Source organism: Chanos chanos, chromosome 3, assembly GCF_902362185.1.
Source record: "Chanos chanos chromosome 3, fChaCha1.1, whole genome shotgun sequence".
Taxonomy (NCBI): domain Eukaryota; kingdom Metazoa; phylum Chordata; class Actinopteri; order Gonorynchiformes; family Chanidae; genus Chanos; species Chanos chanos.
Genome location: NC_044497.1, coordinates 10,939,956 through 10,953,328, shown reverse-complemented (window position 1 = coordinate 10,953,328; position 13,373 = coordinate 10,939,956). Strand labels below are relative to the sequence as shown.

General features: G+C 39.9%; 3 protein-coding genes and 1 non-coding gene across 5 annotated transcripts; 2 read left to right on the top strand and 2 right to left on the bottom strand.

The window, feature by feature from the left end:
• Positions 1-261: 261 nt before the first annotated feature.
• Positions 262-3,995, bottom strand: eif1axb (eukaryotic translation initiation factor 1A X-linked b). The gene is made up of 7 exons (XM_030769019.1): positions 3,882-3,995; positions 2,816-2,899; positions 2,578-2,681; positions 2,056-2,106; positions 1,774-1,855; positions 1,579-1,670; positions 262-1,478 (listed from the first exon to the last, which is right to left on the bottom strand). The coding sequence occupies exons 1-7, from the start codon at positions 3,895-3,897 to the stop codon at positions 1,473-1,475; spliced, it is 435 nt and encodes a 144-aa protein (XP_030624879.1). The 5' UTR covers positions 3,898-3,995; the 3' UTR covers positions 262-1,472.
• Positions 3,996-4,422: 427 nt separating this feature from the next.
• Positions 4,423-4,496, top strand: trnat-agu (transfer RNA threonine (anticodon AGU)). Its single transcript has one exon. It is a non-coding gene; the product is annotated as a tRNA-Thr (tRNA).
• Positions 4,497-4,794: 298 nt separating this feature from the next.
• cmbl (carboxymethylenebutenolidase homolog (Pseudomonas)) lies at positions 4,795-7,540 on the top strand. The gene is made up of 6 exons (XM_030767145.1): positions 4,795-4,895; positions 5,317-5,552; positions 5,675-5,782; positions 5,902-6,044; positions 6,223-6,314; positions 6,601-7,540. The coding sequence occupies exons 2-6, from the start codon at positions 5,338-5,340 to the stop codon at positions 6,778-6,780; spliced, it is 738 nt and encodes a 245-aa protein (XP_030623005.1). The 5' UTR covers positions 4,795-4,895; positions 5,317-5,337; the 3' UTR covers positions 6,781-7,540.
• On the bottom strand, positions 7,088-13,249 carry cct5 (chaperonin containing TCP1, subunit 5 (epsilon)). Of its 2 annotated transcripts, XM_030767143.1 has the most exons (11): positions 13,039-13,249; positions 12,361-12,421; positions 12,104-12,268; positions 11,607-11,805; positions 11,290-11,482; positions 9,955-10,104; positions 8,923-9,042; positions 8,456-8,641; positions 8,110-8,247; positions 7,736-7,916; positions 7,088-7,354 (listed from the first exon to the last, which is right to left on the bottom strand). In XM_030767143.1, exons 1-11 carry the CDS (start codon positions 13,141-13,143, stop codon positions 7,227-7,229), a joined length of 1,626 nt encoding a protein of 541 aa, XP_030623003.1. In that variant the 5' UTR covers positions 13,144-13,249; the 3' UTR covers positions 7,088-7,226. The 2 variants fall into 2 exon arrangements, with proteins under 2 accessions (XP_030623003.1, XP_030623004.1); XM_030767144.1 differs by lacking the exon at positions 12,104-12,268.
• Positions 13,250-13,373: the final 124 nt, after the last annotated feature.

Genomic DNA, 13,373 nt, shown 5'->3' with positions numbered 1-13,373 from the left:
CTCATGCCCACAGCAAGTGAAGACATATGACCAAGTCCAATTACCCATTCACACATACTTATTCAGCTGATCAGCACATAGGACAGAAACCATTTAACCGTTCACACATAGCTATGTCTGCTCCAGCACCACCACACAGAGTAAAAACGACATGAGACTGAGTATCTACATTATAAGAGAACACATAACCATGATCACGTGCGGCTGATGTGTTTAGCTGTGCTTAAATACACGGCATTTTGAAATGTTTATTTTCAAAAGATCTTTACCCTTGTCCTAAAACACCAACCTTAAAGCAATCAGTACTACATATTCTCATGAGCAAGTTTGTTTGCATGGAAAATTAAACAAAAAAAATGTATGAATGGAGCCTTACAGTGTTAAAATGGAAGAAATCGCAGGTTATCATATGAGGTTGTGAAGGTTGCACTGAAGAACAGGGGATCTATACACTGCACAGGAACTCACAAAACCCAGGACGTAATGCATATTGCTGTTTAGTGTACTGACTAATTTAGAATTTTATTGCAGACTCACACAGCTTTAAAGTGTGTATTTGGCATTTTAAGCCAACCACAGAATATACAGCAATCATTTTAATTGCATTCAGTTCTTTTGAAGGTCGTTTTCAATTACACAAGTTACTGAAACACTTGGCGGCAACACCATCTTTTCCCTTAATATTGTGACAGCACATTCGTACAGCATGTAAAAACAATGATGTTCATTTTTAACAAATTCTATCAAATTTCCTGTTCATTTCTAGTTTATGTTGAGCATTTTATTTATAATCCCTCATGTAGAAAACAAGCAGTTACAATACTTGTTGGTGGAAATTTTTGTAGGGATAAAAACATTTGGGTTTTTGCTTACTTTCATGAATACAGCTGAGTTATACAATGATAACGGTTCATTATTTACCAGTCATACAAAGAGACAAACATAAAACAAGGGAAAATAGAAAAATACAGATTGAAGGGGATAGTTGCCTGAGACAAGCTTGCATTAACTGAGTGTTTATTTATACAATCAATGCATCACCAAATGCATTGCTAAGTGATAAGTATTTGATAGAGTTCAAAAAAACATTCAAAAGACATAAGCTAGAGCCATCAGCTTCATCTCAATAAACATTTCTCTGTCTTTTTATATCTAACGATCTTTAAAGTAGTTGGAAAAATTCTTACAATGAGGCAGACTGCAAGACCAAACATAAAATTGTTTATCTTTTATTGCGAATCCAGAGATTCTGTACTTTTAACTAAATTCCACTGCAGGTGAAATTATTATAAATACATTAAAAGATAACAAAATATAGTGAAAATGATGATGCAGTCATATAATTAGAGACAGAGTCCTAAATTTGAGTCACTTTGTATTTGTGGACAGGGAAGTGACTCTAGTGGGGACGAGGGAGTTCTGTCTCACCAAGATGAGAAAGCTTCACCTTTATTTTTCAGTGAGTGTCCAATTTAGATCTAAGGGAACAAAACAAAGGTGGAACAAAAGGTGAAATTCAACATGTTTCTGACAAAGCAATAAAATACATACTGACCCACAAAACAAACCCCCACTTACATCATCAATATCCTCATCATCATCCCCAATGTCGTCGAACTGAATCTCATCATCGTCGCCGGGTCCGAAGGTGTCCGTCTCGTTAATTTTGGCTGGCGAGGTAGAAAAGAGAAAAGACACCCATTAAGCAATTCAAGAACATTCTTCGACGTGGGGTGAGTTTTGGTGACCCTTATGCAGAGACGTGACACTCACCGTGCTCCGGGAGCTCTCCGTAGGCTTTCAGACTCCGAGCCTCGTCAGCGTTGTACTTCAAAATAACGTCTGCTTTGTTGTCCTGGAGTGGCAGAGGAGACAGGGCTCAGTTTAATACAGGATTGCTCTAAGGGATCATTGCTGCACATTTTTACCTCATCAGCAACAAACACAGGGCAATTTCACAATCGATCCAGAAAAACTTCAGGTCAAATGAACCGGGGCAAATACAGCATTTGGCCTCAATACAGTCATCCATCTCACAATAACGAAACGACCCACCTGATAATCTCTCAGTCCCACAAGTATAATGTCTGACGTGTTTATCCACACCTGGAAATATAAAGAGGAGAGAATGAAGAGAACTACAGGGAGAGGAATGTTAACTCACTCCAGTCACCATTCAAGAGTGTGCACAACTACCAGGGGAGGTCGTTTCAATTTCCACAGCAGAAAGTGACAGATGATATGTGTCTGAAGAGATCTGCAACAAACTAGACTAGAAATTAAGAATCAAAACAGCCATACTATGTACCCCAGTGACTTTACTTTAAAACATGTTTTTGTTTGTACATCATGAATCTAATCACTAAGCATACTGAAAGTCTAGACTCTGAGATAAATCAGTTAATAAATTGACTGGTTTTGCCTTAACAGGTCCTGCGGTCAATCGGTCATACACTACTCATTTCCATAAGCTGGCAAGAAAGTGCCTTTCTAACCAATTCAAGCCACTGACAATGTGTTCACCAAATGCAGAGTCAGCCTTCAACTCAGGGTATTCCAGAAAACACTGAATTGTACCTTTTTCCGGAGCTTTCCACGAATGTGACATAGCCGTTTCACTCCATCAAAGCACATAGCTTCCAACCTTCCGTTTCCCAGCATCTTAATCACCTGTGCATATTCTGGAATATAGACAGTTCAGCTAAATAAACCAAGCAACACAAATACAGAAACAGAATGTTCTGAAATGAGTTTAGAGTACTGATTCTGGAAAAAAATCTAGAGGAAAAGGAAGATGCCATGACATGTCTCCTACCCTGTCCATCCTCCTTGAACACCAGCTCCCTCTTTTCTGACTCGTTCTCATTCTTACCACGCCGCCGATTCTTTCCTCCTTTACCTAAGCAGGGAGAGAGAGAGAGATGAATCAGACCTGGGACACTACATCAAAGAGTAAACTAGTTACGAATTTTCTGATACCTTTATGTCGCTCTCGGTTAAGATAGTTCCTAATAAACCAAAATATGTGGAAAAATCGTCATGGATGGCACAGATGTCCTTCCAGTGCTTTACTAATGCAAATGGTCAGATAGAGCGCTACAGTTATATGTCCAGGCTGAACATAAATAAAGCTTCAATACTGCACTCTGACAGCGGGGAAACGCACAATGCTCTGGTGTGATACGCTACATATAACGACTTTACAGGAACACATAAAACGCGACAGACCTAAAACCACAAAGAAACAAGCCCTACGTTCAAATTAAGTCACTGCTTCAGCTAATAAGCCAGGATTACTTACCATTACTGGCTATTCAATCAATGTCTATCCTGTAAAGATAGCTATATGCCAATATACCTACTGCCAGTGCCAATGGCAAGACAAACATAAACAAGTGCAGACGCATTAAACTGTTCAAAACAACGAATTAGAAATGCGAGGGCTTTTGGAACCTGCTAACAAGGTATTACTGCCCATTCATCATTGACATGCGTAGCTCAGTTTGATAGTTTTCCTAGCTAGCTAGAAAACTCGCTAATGCTAACTAATGTTAGTCTTGAAAATCCACGTTGTTAATTCAACGTGACAAATGATCAACGTACAATTAAATGGAATGTTGACTTACTGAACGATTCAATACATATAAAACGTTACCATCTGCACTTTCCTACCCAAGAATTGTAACGCAGTTTTTTTCCGCAACTGGCTAATTTTGGTAGTTAGCCGGCTTTGCTACGCTCAGATGCACCACACAGATGCTAGCAGAACCATGCTTGCGGCTAGTCAAGCACTTCTGTGTCATGCTCGTGTCACAGTACGGTATTACGCTACGACTACTTGCGTAAATCGGCAAACAGCTCTATAAGAATTTCAAACTTACCTTTATTTTTAGGCATATTTTTTGCGCAGACTGTAGGTGTTAAGCTGTCACAGAAATCTTAAAAGTTTCTTACTTTCCCTCACAGCTGCCCTGTTCGTGGTACAAAGAAAATAGTGCACTCAGCAACAACACGAACGTTACATAAATGGCCGCAAGGAGGCAATTTCTTTCAAAATAAAAGACAGGGCAGCGTCTTAATTTTTAAAAATCTTTAATACATACAGACGTGTTGGAAAGAAGTTTATATATTCACATGCCACTCTTGTGTAATTCACACAGTGGATCGAAATCAATTAATATACCTGATTTCCTCGTTTTGGGTGGATTATGAGGCAATTTTGGTTTTAAAGCCAAATATTTGCTGAAAATGACGCCCTTGAGTCAGTCTAGCCCACTGGAACAATTAATTAGAATTTGCCGTTTCGGTAGGTTCTATGTCGGTCAGTAAAGTGATGACAGAAACCACGACAAATAACTGCGACACGTAGGTTGGACAATGGGGCTTACACCAAATGCATTAATTTCTAGCTTGTCACCATCCGGCGCCGTGGCTTAGTTGGTTAAAGCGCCTGTCTAGTAAACAGGAGATCCTGGGTTCGAATCCCAGCGGTGCCTTTTCGTTCAGAAACTGTTTTTTAAATAGTCAAATAACGTTATAAAATGACAATCGACATGTAATCGACATGTTCACAATAACCTGCTGCTTTCGTAATATAAACATATACCGTAGTGCTGTCGTATGCTTGTAGGCGAATTAAATGGGGCAGGAGTTACCTGCTTTATTGACATAAATACGAGCTTCCTGTTTTATATTTGATTCTAGAATTAAACTTGTATTGAATTGCAAAGTCACGATGAACATATAATCCCTCCCAAAAGCACACCCACTTTTTTGACGGTCAGTCGCTTTAAAGAGACCTTCGAAACAGTTTTTCACAATTCTGTGCTCTACGATCGAAGTTCTAGTGTGTCGTAAGTCCGCTGCTGAAGCTACCATCTTCAGTAAAAAATCAGGTACGTTGTACGTCGCAGCCTTCAATATTTAACAAATCTTGCATGAATCCCAAGTGAGGGAAATATGCACCGCGCCACTATGCATGACCAAGAAACTCCCTGGTTAACGTTAGTGTTTGCTCCGTTGACTTTACCTACATAATATCAAATCGGCTCTGAGTACTAAGGTTATGTAAGAGATTGGTAAGGGGTCGAATCATAACTTCTTGTACGGGTTTTTAAGGGTTTTTTGGAGATAAAGAAATAAGGCTGCACCAGGCGTTTCATTTATCATTTCAACGCCAAGGCTCTGGTCACGTTTGACTGTTCATAAGTCCGATGTATAAAAGTTAAATTATGGTTATTGAAACTTCAGTATGGTGACCAATTTTACAGTAAGCAAAATTATGAACTGTTTGTCTTCACTTGTCTTGATTAACAGAATTTCTGAAAGAATTTCAAAATGGCAAATGAAGCAAGACCTTGCCCATGCGACCTAGGAGACAAGATTGAATATAAGGGACTTGGACAAGAAGTTCAAATCGAGCATGTTAAAGCCTACCTTGTAAAGCCGACGGCACCATCCAAGAAAGCCATTCTAGTGATTCAGGACATCTTTGGCTGGCAACTGTCCAACACAAGATTCATGGCTGAAGTTCTAGCCTCCCATGGATACATGTAAGTTACCTCATTTCAAAATTTCTCAGAATTGCAGGAATTTCCTATTAACGCTCTGACAACATTTTGAACACCATCTCAGTTACATGCTTTGTCACTAATTATTTATACTTAATTATTAGCGCTGTTTGTCCGGACTTCTTTTTGGGGAAGGCGCCCTGGGACCCCAAAGAAGACTGGGCCAAATTCCCAGCATGGCTGGAAACAAGAAGCCCCAAAGCTATAAACAAGTAATAACCGATTTTAAGACATCTCAAAATGTTTTAGCCGATTTCATTTCAGATTTCTTTCCTGTTATTGCTTTAAGTCAATGGGGGGAAAAATTCATTGAATCCTCATTCGTTAACAGGGAAGTGGATGTGGTCCTGAAGTATCTGAAGGAGAAGTGTGGTGTGGAGAGAATTGGTGTGGTGGGCTTTTGCTGGGGAGGATTGGCCACACACTACCTTTCTCTTCACTACCCAGAAATCAAAGGAGGAGTCTCGAACTACGGTAGCGTTGATTTGGTGAAATGTTTAAGTCAATGCCAATAAATAAATTGAAGGTCAATTTCAAAAGTTTAAGTTTCAGTCAAAAGCCAAGAATGACAAAATATCTTACACTGTTTTATGAAACATTTTGTGCATAGCTGTAAAATGCTTGAGAACAATCTTGTCATCTTAAATTTCAGGTATTGTTCGAGAGGGAGACGACAGGTATGGGCTGAAATTCCCGACACTCTTCATCTTTGCAGAAAATGATGATTACATTCCACTTGACCAGGTTAGTGTCTCTTTAAACGAATGAATAAATTATTAAGAGCAGCAACCAGCCATACTGGCAAGTATGCTTTGCAAATATGAGATCTACACATCAATCACTGAATCTCCAGACGCTTCCTGTAGTGTTGCCATGACGCCAACTGGGGTCATTTTGGTACATCCTGTAAACGCTAAGACATACAAGACAGTGCCTGGATGCCTTCAGTTCTTGTTCTTCTGAAAGTCAAAGCAGGTTTTATATTACACGTGACCATTTATACCTAAATATACCCTTCTCTTGTACTTAGGTGACTGCACTTGAGAAAAACCTCAAGGAGAAGTGCCCCGTTGACTTTCAGGTGAAGATTTTCCCTGGTCAAACTCATGGATTTGTTCACCGCAAAAGGGAAGACATAAATCCCAAAGACAAACCCTTCATCGATGAGGCTAGAAAAGACATGTTGAATTGGTTGAACAAGTATGTGTAAAAGTACAAAGAGAACATCATCGTTTTCTTATGAAAGGCACTCTTAACTGAATCAGAATCTGTCAAATGTGGAATTATAGTGAACAATACCTGCCAATATGTGAGACTTTATTTTAATTACTACAACATGCCAGACAGCTAAGATGCATGCTCCTCTGACAATCATATACTCTAAATACTACTGTAGTGGAATGTAATGGTTCATCAAATTAGAGATAAAAAAAGATTTTAGACACCACTCCCGTCAATAAGCTAACAAAACATTAATGGAGAATACAAGGATTGATTGAAACACAGAAACCACACGCATGTGTCATATCAACAGTTTATTGATGAAGCAACACGACAGTTATGGTGGCGTATCAAATGATAAATTACTGCCAGAAGGTTTTCGACATTTTTCCACCCGGCACGTTCAAGACCATTTACTTAACACAGCTACGTATATCAATCCTCAGCTTCCCCTGGGTTTCTGATGTCATCTATTTTCAGAATCATCTTCACCACTTGAGTAGCAAGAGAAATCTGCTGTTTCTTTCCAATGAGGGTCTCGATCACATGTTGCTTCTTCATGTCTGTGGTTGAAAAAAAACAGAGTAAAATGAATTATGAATTTCTATACAAAGAGCATGCAGGTGCATAAAATGGGATTGCATCATTTTGATGATCTAATGATTTAATGAACTATGAAAATTCCGTTGTGAAAATTTGTGAACGTCTTTTTTAAACTTAATAAAAAAAAACCCCAATAAGATCATTCATTTGATTGAACTTTGGCTCCTTTCTGTGTAAGCATATATAACACCAACATATTGTGCCGCTTTATCACTATCATTGGTAACTGCAAACTGAGTAATAAAAAAAAAAAACCTAGAATGCACTGAGTAAATAAAGCATTAATACACTTCACTGACAGATGTCAGCCAACTCCCACACCTACATAAATGAGCACATACCATTTGTAGATAGGCGTAGGCAGTCGATTCCAAGGGCTGAATTGCTTTCCCTTACTTGCTGGGCTCTGACCTCTGTCATAGTCTGAATGGGATTTAAACCACTGTTCTCCGCCAGCGCCATGGGAATGACTTCGAGAGCGTCGGCAAACGCCCGCATGGCGTACTGCTCCAAAGAGGGACACTACAGAAAAAACATTAACACACCCATAACTGAACATGGGCTGTGACTTAAACAAAAAAAAAAATGCAAGTCACGCTATGTAAGCTCAAAGTATAATGAGAGTGACTTAAAAAAAAAATGTAAGTCATAGTATATAAGCTCAAGATGTCATGAGAACAGTTATTAATTGTAGATAGTAAAGTGTGTCACGCACCTTATCAGCCGCCTCGTTCACTGCCAGGGCACACGCAATCTCCGAGGCGCCACCTCCGTACACGACGCGGTTGTCCCTCACCAAGTTTCGGATAACGCACAAAGCGTCATGAAGGGCACGTTTAGCCTCCTCAATAATCTAGTGAGGTTCAACAAACACAAAACAGCATTAACACTATTGAAAAAACAAACAAACAAACAAAACGGTGTCTGACCTATGCTATGTACATATGCTCTTTGACGACACAATCTAAATATCATAGTTCACCATTTCTAAAATGTAACGAATCCAGAATTTTGCGAAAATGTTGAAACTAAACAAAAAATGTGTCGCTTGATGCTCGTACCATCTTATTGCCACCGCGGATGAATATGGTTACGGCTCTGGAGTTCTTGCATTCCTCGATGACGAGCATTCTGTCTTTAGTGGTCCCAAAGCTGATCTCCTTCACCAGTCCTGCAGTGCCAAGCTTCTCAGGGGTAAGCTCACAAAATCGGGGGACGATACGTCCACCGGTTGCAATTGCAATGAGCTTTAAAACAAACAAACAAAAAAACATTTACCATAAAATACATCCTCAAATAACTTGTTTGAAAACAGATCTGACAGGATAAATCTTGAAGAATACACTCTAATGATTGACCATTTAAAATATTCCTTTTTTCTGTTTTCAAAGGATCTAATCACAAAATCCTGATTCAATTAAATAGTCAATGAAGACGCCTACAAGAGGACGCAGCTACTCATATCACTAACAGTTCAACTTCAATAATCGAGAGATTGTTCACGGGATAAGAGGCGCATGTCGCTCACCTCGATTTCTGGCCCGCCGACCCAGCGCACAGCAGGAAGGTTATTCTGCAGCAGCAAGTGGTTGGCTTCATCATCGAAACCCCACTGGCAAATAGCGAGGTTGGCTCCATTTTCTTTGACCTGTCGCAGATGAATGGAAAAACAACATTATCGACAAAACTGTTTGTATATGTTAGGTAAAAAGATCAAAACGTTCATACGTTTTTCATTGCTGTAGCAGTGAAAAGACTAACTCAAGCATGAAATGGTTCCGTCTCTAGCATATTCATATGTACATTACATTACACATCTGTGTGACCCTTCTCACTACAGTTAACCATCCACGTGTACTAATGAGAACTCCCAGGTCTTATTTACAGAGAGGGTTATTATAAAAGCAGTATTCTAACATGCTCTCTCACATAAAAACATCTCAATCACACTCAATATACTTGTCCTGCTTGTCATTTAAAAGAGTAGAAGACAACAGTGCCAGGGTAACATGGCCTGTGTATCGTACATTGAAGTTATCTGACTATTTTGCCTCTTGAAATCAGTTTGTACACAGCGTGGCAGGATGCAGGGACTACCTGAGAAAGTTATCTGCTCCAGCTGAAAATTTCAGCTTTGCGCACGAACCATGCTAGGTGACAGGGACAGATTTCTGGTGACATCTGATGTAGAATTAAGTTACACTGCCACCTTCTGTCCTTATATATTATGTTCATGTGAGCCACATTTAAACAACAAGTGCTAAAGCCTCTCTCTTATGCAAAGGTTTGTGCCCAACAAATGTATCATTTAGAAAAGACAGATGCCTACATCAGGCACAATACATTCACGACGGTTCCTCGGTTTTCATATTTAGGGTAAGTTTCAGTTCCCTGATGCTCACAAGAGACCTTGTGATTTGCAGGAACTGCACAGTCACTTACAACATACAGTGGGAGAAGGGGAAAAAGCTTGTCTTTTTTTGTAAAAAAAACAACAAAAAAAACCCCAAAACAAAACAACAATAACAACAAAACAAAACAAGCAAACAACCCAACTGACCTGTCTGATCATTTCCTCAAACTTTTCCCTCTCATACTTCTGCAGAGCTTTGTAGTCCTCCACAGAGGTCACATCAAGCTTATGCTTGGTCTTGGGCTTGGGGGGCTCAAATGGGCAAGTGAGGATTGCGATTTTGGTGTCTTTGAGCACCTGCAGAAGAAACACAGTACAATATAAAACCCTGCAGGACACACAGACACACACACACACACAGGGCCCCCGCTACGTACACGCGCAGAACACACTGTGCGTAGGGCGCCGAGTGCCGGAGGGGCCACCAAAACATTAGTGTGCAAACATAAACTAACAAAATACATTAATTACACAAAAAAAATGCACAAATCGGAAGTCCGCTGAATAAATGCAAAAAAAAAAAAATTACTTGAGGCTGTCGTTGCTTGGCAACCTAACAGCCAAAAGCAAATGAAGTGACTAAATTTGAAAGTCCGCCAGAACAGCCAGTGCGCGCACGGAGCGTTTCTGAGTTAAATGTCCCTGGCTTGTATTGACAAATCTAGAAAAAAAAAGTCTGCTTTTGTACTCTACTCTTGAACACAAAACGCAAAAATCTTCTTTCATGAAATTAAATGGAGTGACAATCAAAGAAATATTTGTATTATCCATTTAGTTTTTTGTGCAGACAGTTTTATGATTTACTCTGACGCACATTTGCTCTGGCATGTGTGGGGGTTTTCATTCCAAACCTGACAGACACACAATGTAAATATCTTTTCTTCATTTTTACGGAGCGATAACCAGGGAGATATTTCGACTCTCTGTGTTTATTTGTGCTCATACAGTTTTGTAAAGAGCCTGTGACACACATTAGCTATAGCATGTGAGGGGATTTTCATTACAAACCTGGCAGCCAATAGAAAACCGAGAGACTCATTCCACAAGCCCACGAACTTGTGACTTTTCTTCTGTTACATGTGACTAATTGTACAGTTCTGTTTTTGTTGTAGTATTTATTGATATTTATTTTAACAATAATGGTAACGTTGATAAAGAAAATATAAGTCTTCAGTTTAATTGAGCGAAAACTGCACTTTCACATATTTGTGTGCATGTGTCTTTTTTGCCTGTTCTATAGTCCATTCTACAGTGCAGTATATACTGTTATCGTATGGTTCTGGTTTTCTTATTTGCAGCACAGATAATGAAAATATATTTGTAGTTTAAATGAGAGGGCACCTCCAAGTATTTTTGTTTCTTTAAGGGGGGGGGGGGGGGGGGGAAGGTGAAAACACTTAAGGTACCCAAATGGCCAGCAGTAGGCCTGGACACACCACACACACAAAAAAATTTACTTTACCCAAAAAACATAAAACACACCTTAGGCATCTGAGGGTGGCTGAACTCTTTGTCGACAATCACTCCTTTGATGAGCTGGGTGTCCTCCAGTTTCCCGCCGACCTTTCCCTCCATCTTAATGAGCTCGAAGTCCACGTCCTTCCTCTCCATGTCGGCCACGGTCAGGATCGCGCTGACCGCGATCTCTGCCATCTGTCTGTGGCAGCGGTTGATCCTAAGAGACGGGCAGCAATGCAGCGCTTTGTTTTAAACTAAATCAAACTACTATTACGGCTACGCAAAACATATTCAATTCGAAAACCCTCTCGTGTCTCAGGGGTGAGACATCTCAGTCTTACACTTTTGATCCGAGTGTGGTCATGGCTGTCTGGATTAGTGGTTCTGTGTTGTTGGGGTCAACCAAGAAGCTGTCGCTGATCTTGTCCAGGCGTTCGACGGCGATCCGCGCTGCTTGGTCGTAGCCGTCGGCAATTCTGATAGGGTGAATGCCACGATCAAGCAGCTGCTCAGCCTGTTCCAGGAGAGCTCCAGCAAGAACTGAGGAAGAACGCAACAAATCAAGTAGTTTGTACTGTGAACTGGATATTACCAATTATAGATACGAATGAACAAAAGTCAGGCTGATGAGACATTGAAAATGCTCAAAGGCACTGTTTACTAACTGCATTACTCCAATATGCCAGATTGAAATAATAATAAAAGGTCAGTCTAGGGCAAATTATAACATGCTATACATAAATGAGCACACACTCATACTAGGGAAAGCAAAATCCAAAAAACAAACAAACAAACAAAAAAAAACCCCCAAATAAATAATATCCAAAAAATGTTTTACCAACAACACCAGTAGTCCCATCTCCAATTTCATCGTCTTGAGACTTGGAGAGCTCAACCATGAGTTTGGCAATCTGATGATCCACATCCATCATGCTGAGAATTGTTGCACCATCATTGGTGACTGTCACCTCACCATCCTTGTCAACCATCATTTTGTCGAGTCCTTCAAATTAAAAACAAGGCAAAATGAAACATCTACACATTATTACTTCTACACAGTTAATTAGAGACATGTATGTGGAATCGTGTTTTTACCGTTTGGGCCCAGAGATGTCTTCAGGGTGCTGGCAACTGCCTTGGCAGCCATGATGTGTGACTGAAAAAAGAGAGAAAGAAAAACAAAACAAAAAAACACTTTTTAAAAATGCTTGTGTTGAACTAAGGCGTTGTGGATCACTTAGATTCTTGTAAGTGCGTCTGGACGAGTGCCCATACGTATATATAATGCATCCGATTACACTTTGTTAATTTACGACAAAAGTATGCCCCACCCCGTACAATAGCTCAAATCTTGAACTGAACTCTACAACAAATTAAACCTTGTTAAAATTACTTAATGCTATAATACTATTATACGACTCCACCAAAGTAGCCTAGCTACCTTACAATATACTTACAAAGCAAAGGAAGACCGTTAGCTAGCTAGCTATAACGACGTACTGGAGCATCCTTATCCCTTATGAGAAGCACATGGGTAATCTGCTAGCCACTTTTAGCATCCGCTAACAATGATGCTAGAGCTTGGTAACTATACTTTCATATGCATATGCAGCGATGCATTACCCCGTCTGAGCATACAATAAGAGGAGGCAAGTGAAATGTGTTGAGAGACATCGCACAAAATTTTAGCAAAGTTTTGCGAAGCACTGAAACGCTAAATATAACGCAAGCTAGTCAGCTGCGTGGAAAAGCTAATGCAGTCTGTCATTATACCTTAAGAGCGTCAAGGCCTGAGAGACGAGTTTTCTTGTCTTGGTCCTTGATAATGATGAAAGGACGCCCATACTCATCAAAGGCCAGAGTCCCCAACGTGGACATCTTTACTGCGATCGCTACAACACAACCACCAACTTTAAATTAATTAAAATGATGTTTTTAGGAATCTTAAGCAGTCCACCTGGCCTCGGGGATCTGCCGGCGAGTTCTGGAAGAGTCTCGGGGCGGGACGGGCTCAACCAAGTATTGTCAGCGCATAGTGTTATTTATCATTAATGATTTAATTCTGCGCCAAAGTATAGAATATATTATAATAATATATATTAATTCGT

What these genes read in the sequence shown, in the direction of transcription:
- eif1axb (XM_030769019.1), bottom strand. An exon ending in GTGGAAAGCTCCGGAAAAAG is followed by an intron (nt 2,107 to 2,577) that starts GTACAATTCAGT and finishes TTATATTTCCAG; the next exon opens with GTGTGGATAAACACGTCAGA. An exon ending in CGGAGAGCTCCCGGAGCACG is followed by an intron (nt 1,671 to 1,773) that starts GTGAGTGTCACG and finishes CTACCTCGCCAG; the next exon opens with CCAAAATTAACGAGACGGAC.
- cmbl (XM_030767145.1), top strand. Translation starts at nt 5,338, where the DNA reads ATGGCAAATGAAGCAAGACCTTGCCCATGCGACCTAGGAGACAAGATT. An exon ending in CTAGCCTCCCATGGATACAT is followed by an intron (nt 5,553 to 5,674) that starts GTAAGTTACCTC and finishes CTTAATTATTAG; the next exon opens with CGCTGTTTGTCCGGACTTCT. An exon ending in AGGAGGAGTCTCGAACTACG is followed by an intron (nt 6,045 to 6,222) that starts GTAGCGTTGATT and finishes CTTAAATTTCAG; the next exon opens with GTATTGTTCGAGAGGGAGAC.
- cct5 (XM_030767143.1), bottom strand. Translation starts at nt 13,143, where the DNA reads ATGTCCACGTTGGGGACTCTGGCCTTTGATGAGTATGGGCGTCCTTTC. An exon ending in CAGGCCTTGACGCTCTTAAG is followed by an intron (nt 12,422 to 13,038) that starts GTATAATGACAG and finishes CTCTTTTTTCAG; the next exon opens with TCACACATCATGGCTGCCAA. An exon ending in ACCACACTCGGATCAAAAGT is followed by an intron (nt 11,483 to 11,606) that starts GTAAGACTGAGA and finishes CCCGTCTCTTAG; the next exon opens with GATCAACCGCTGCCACAGAC.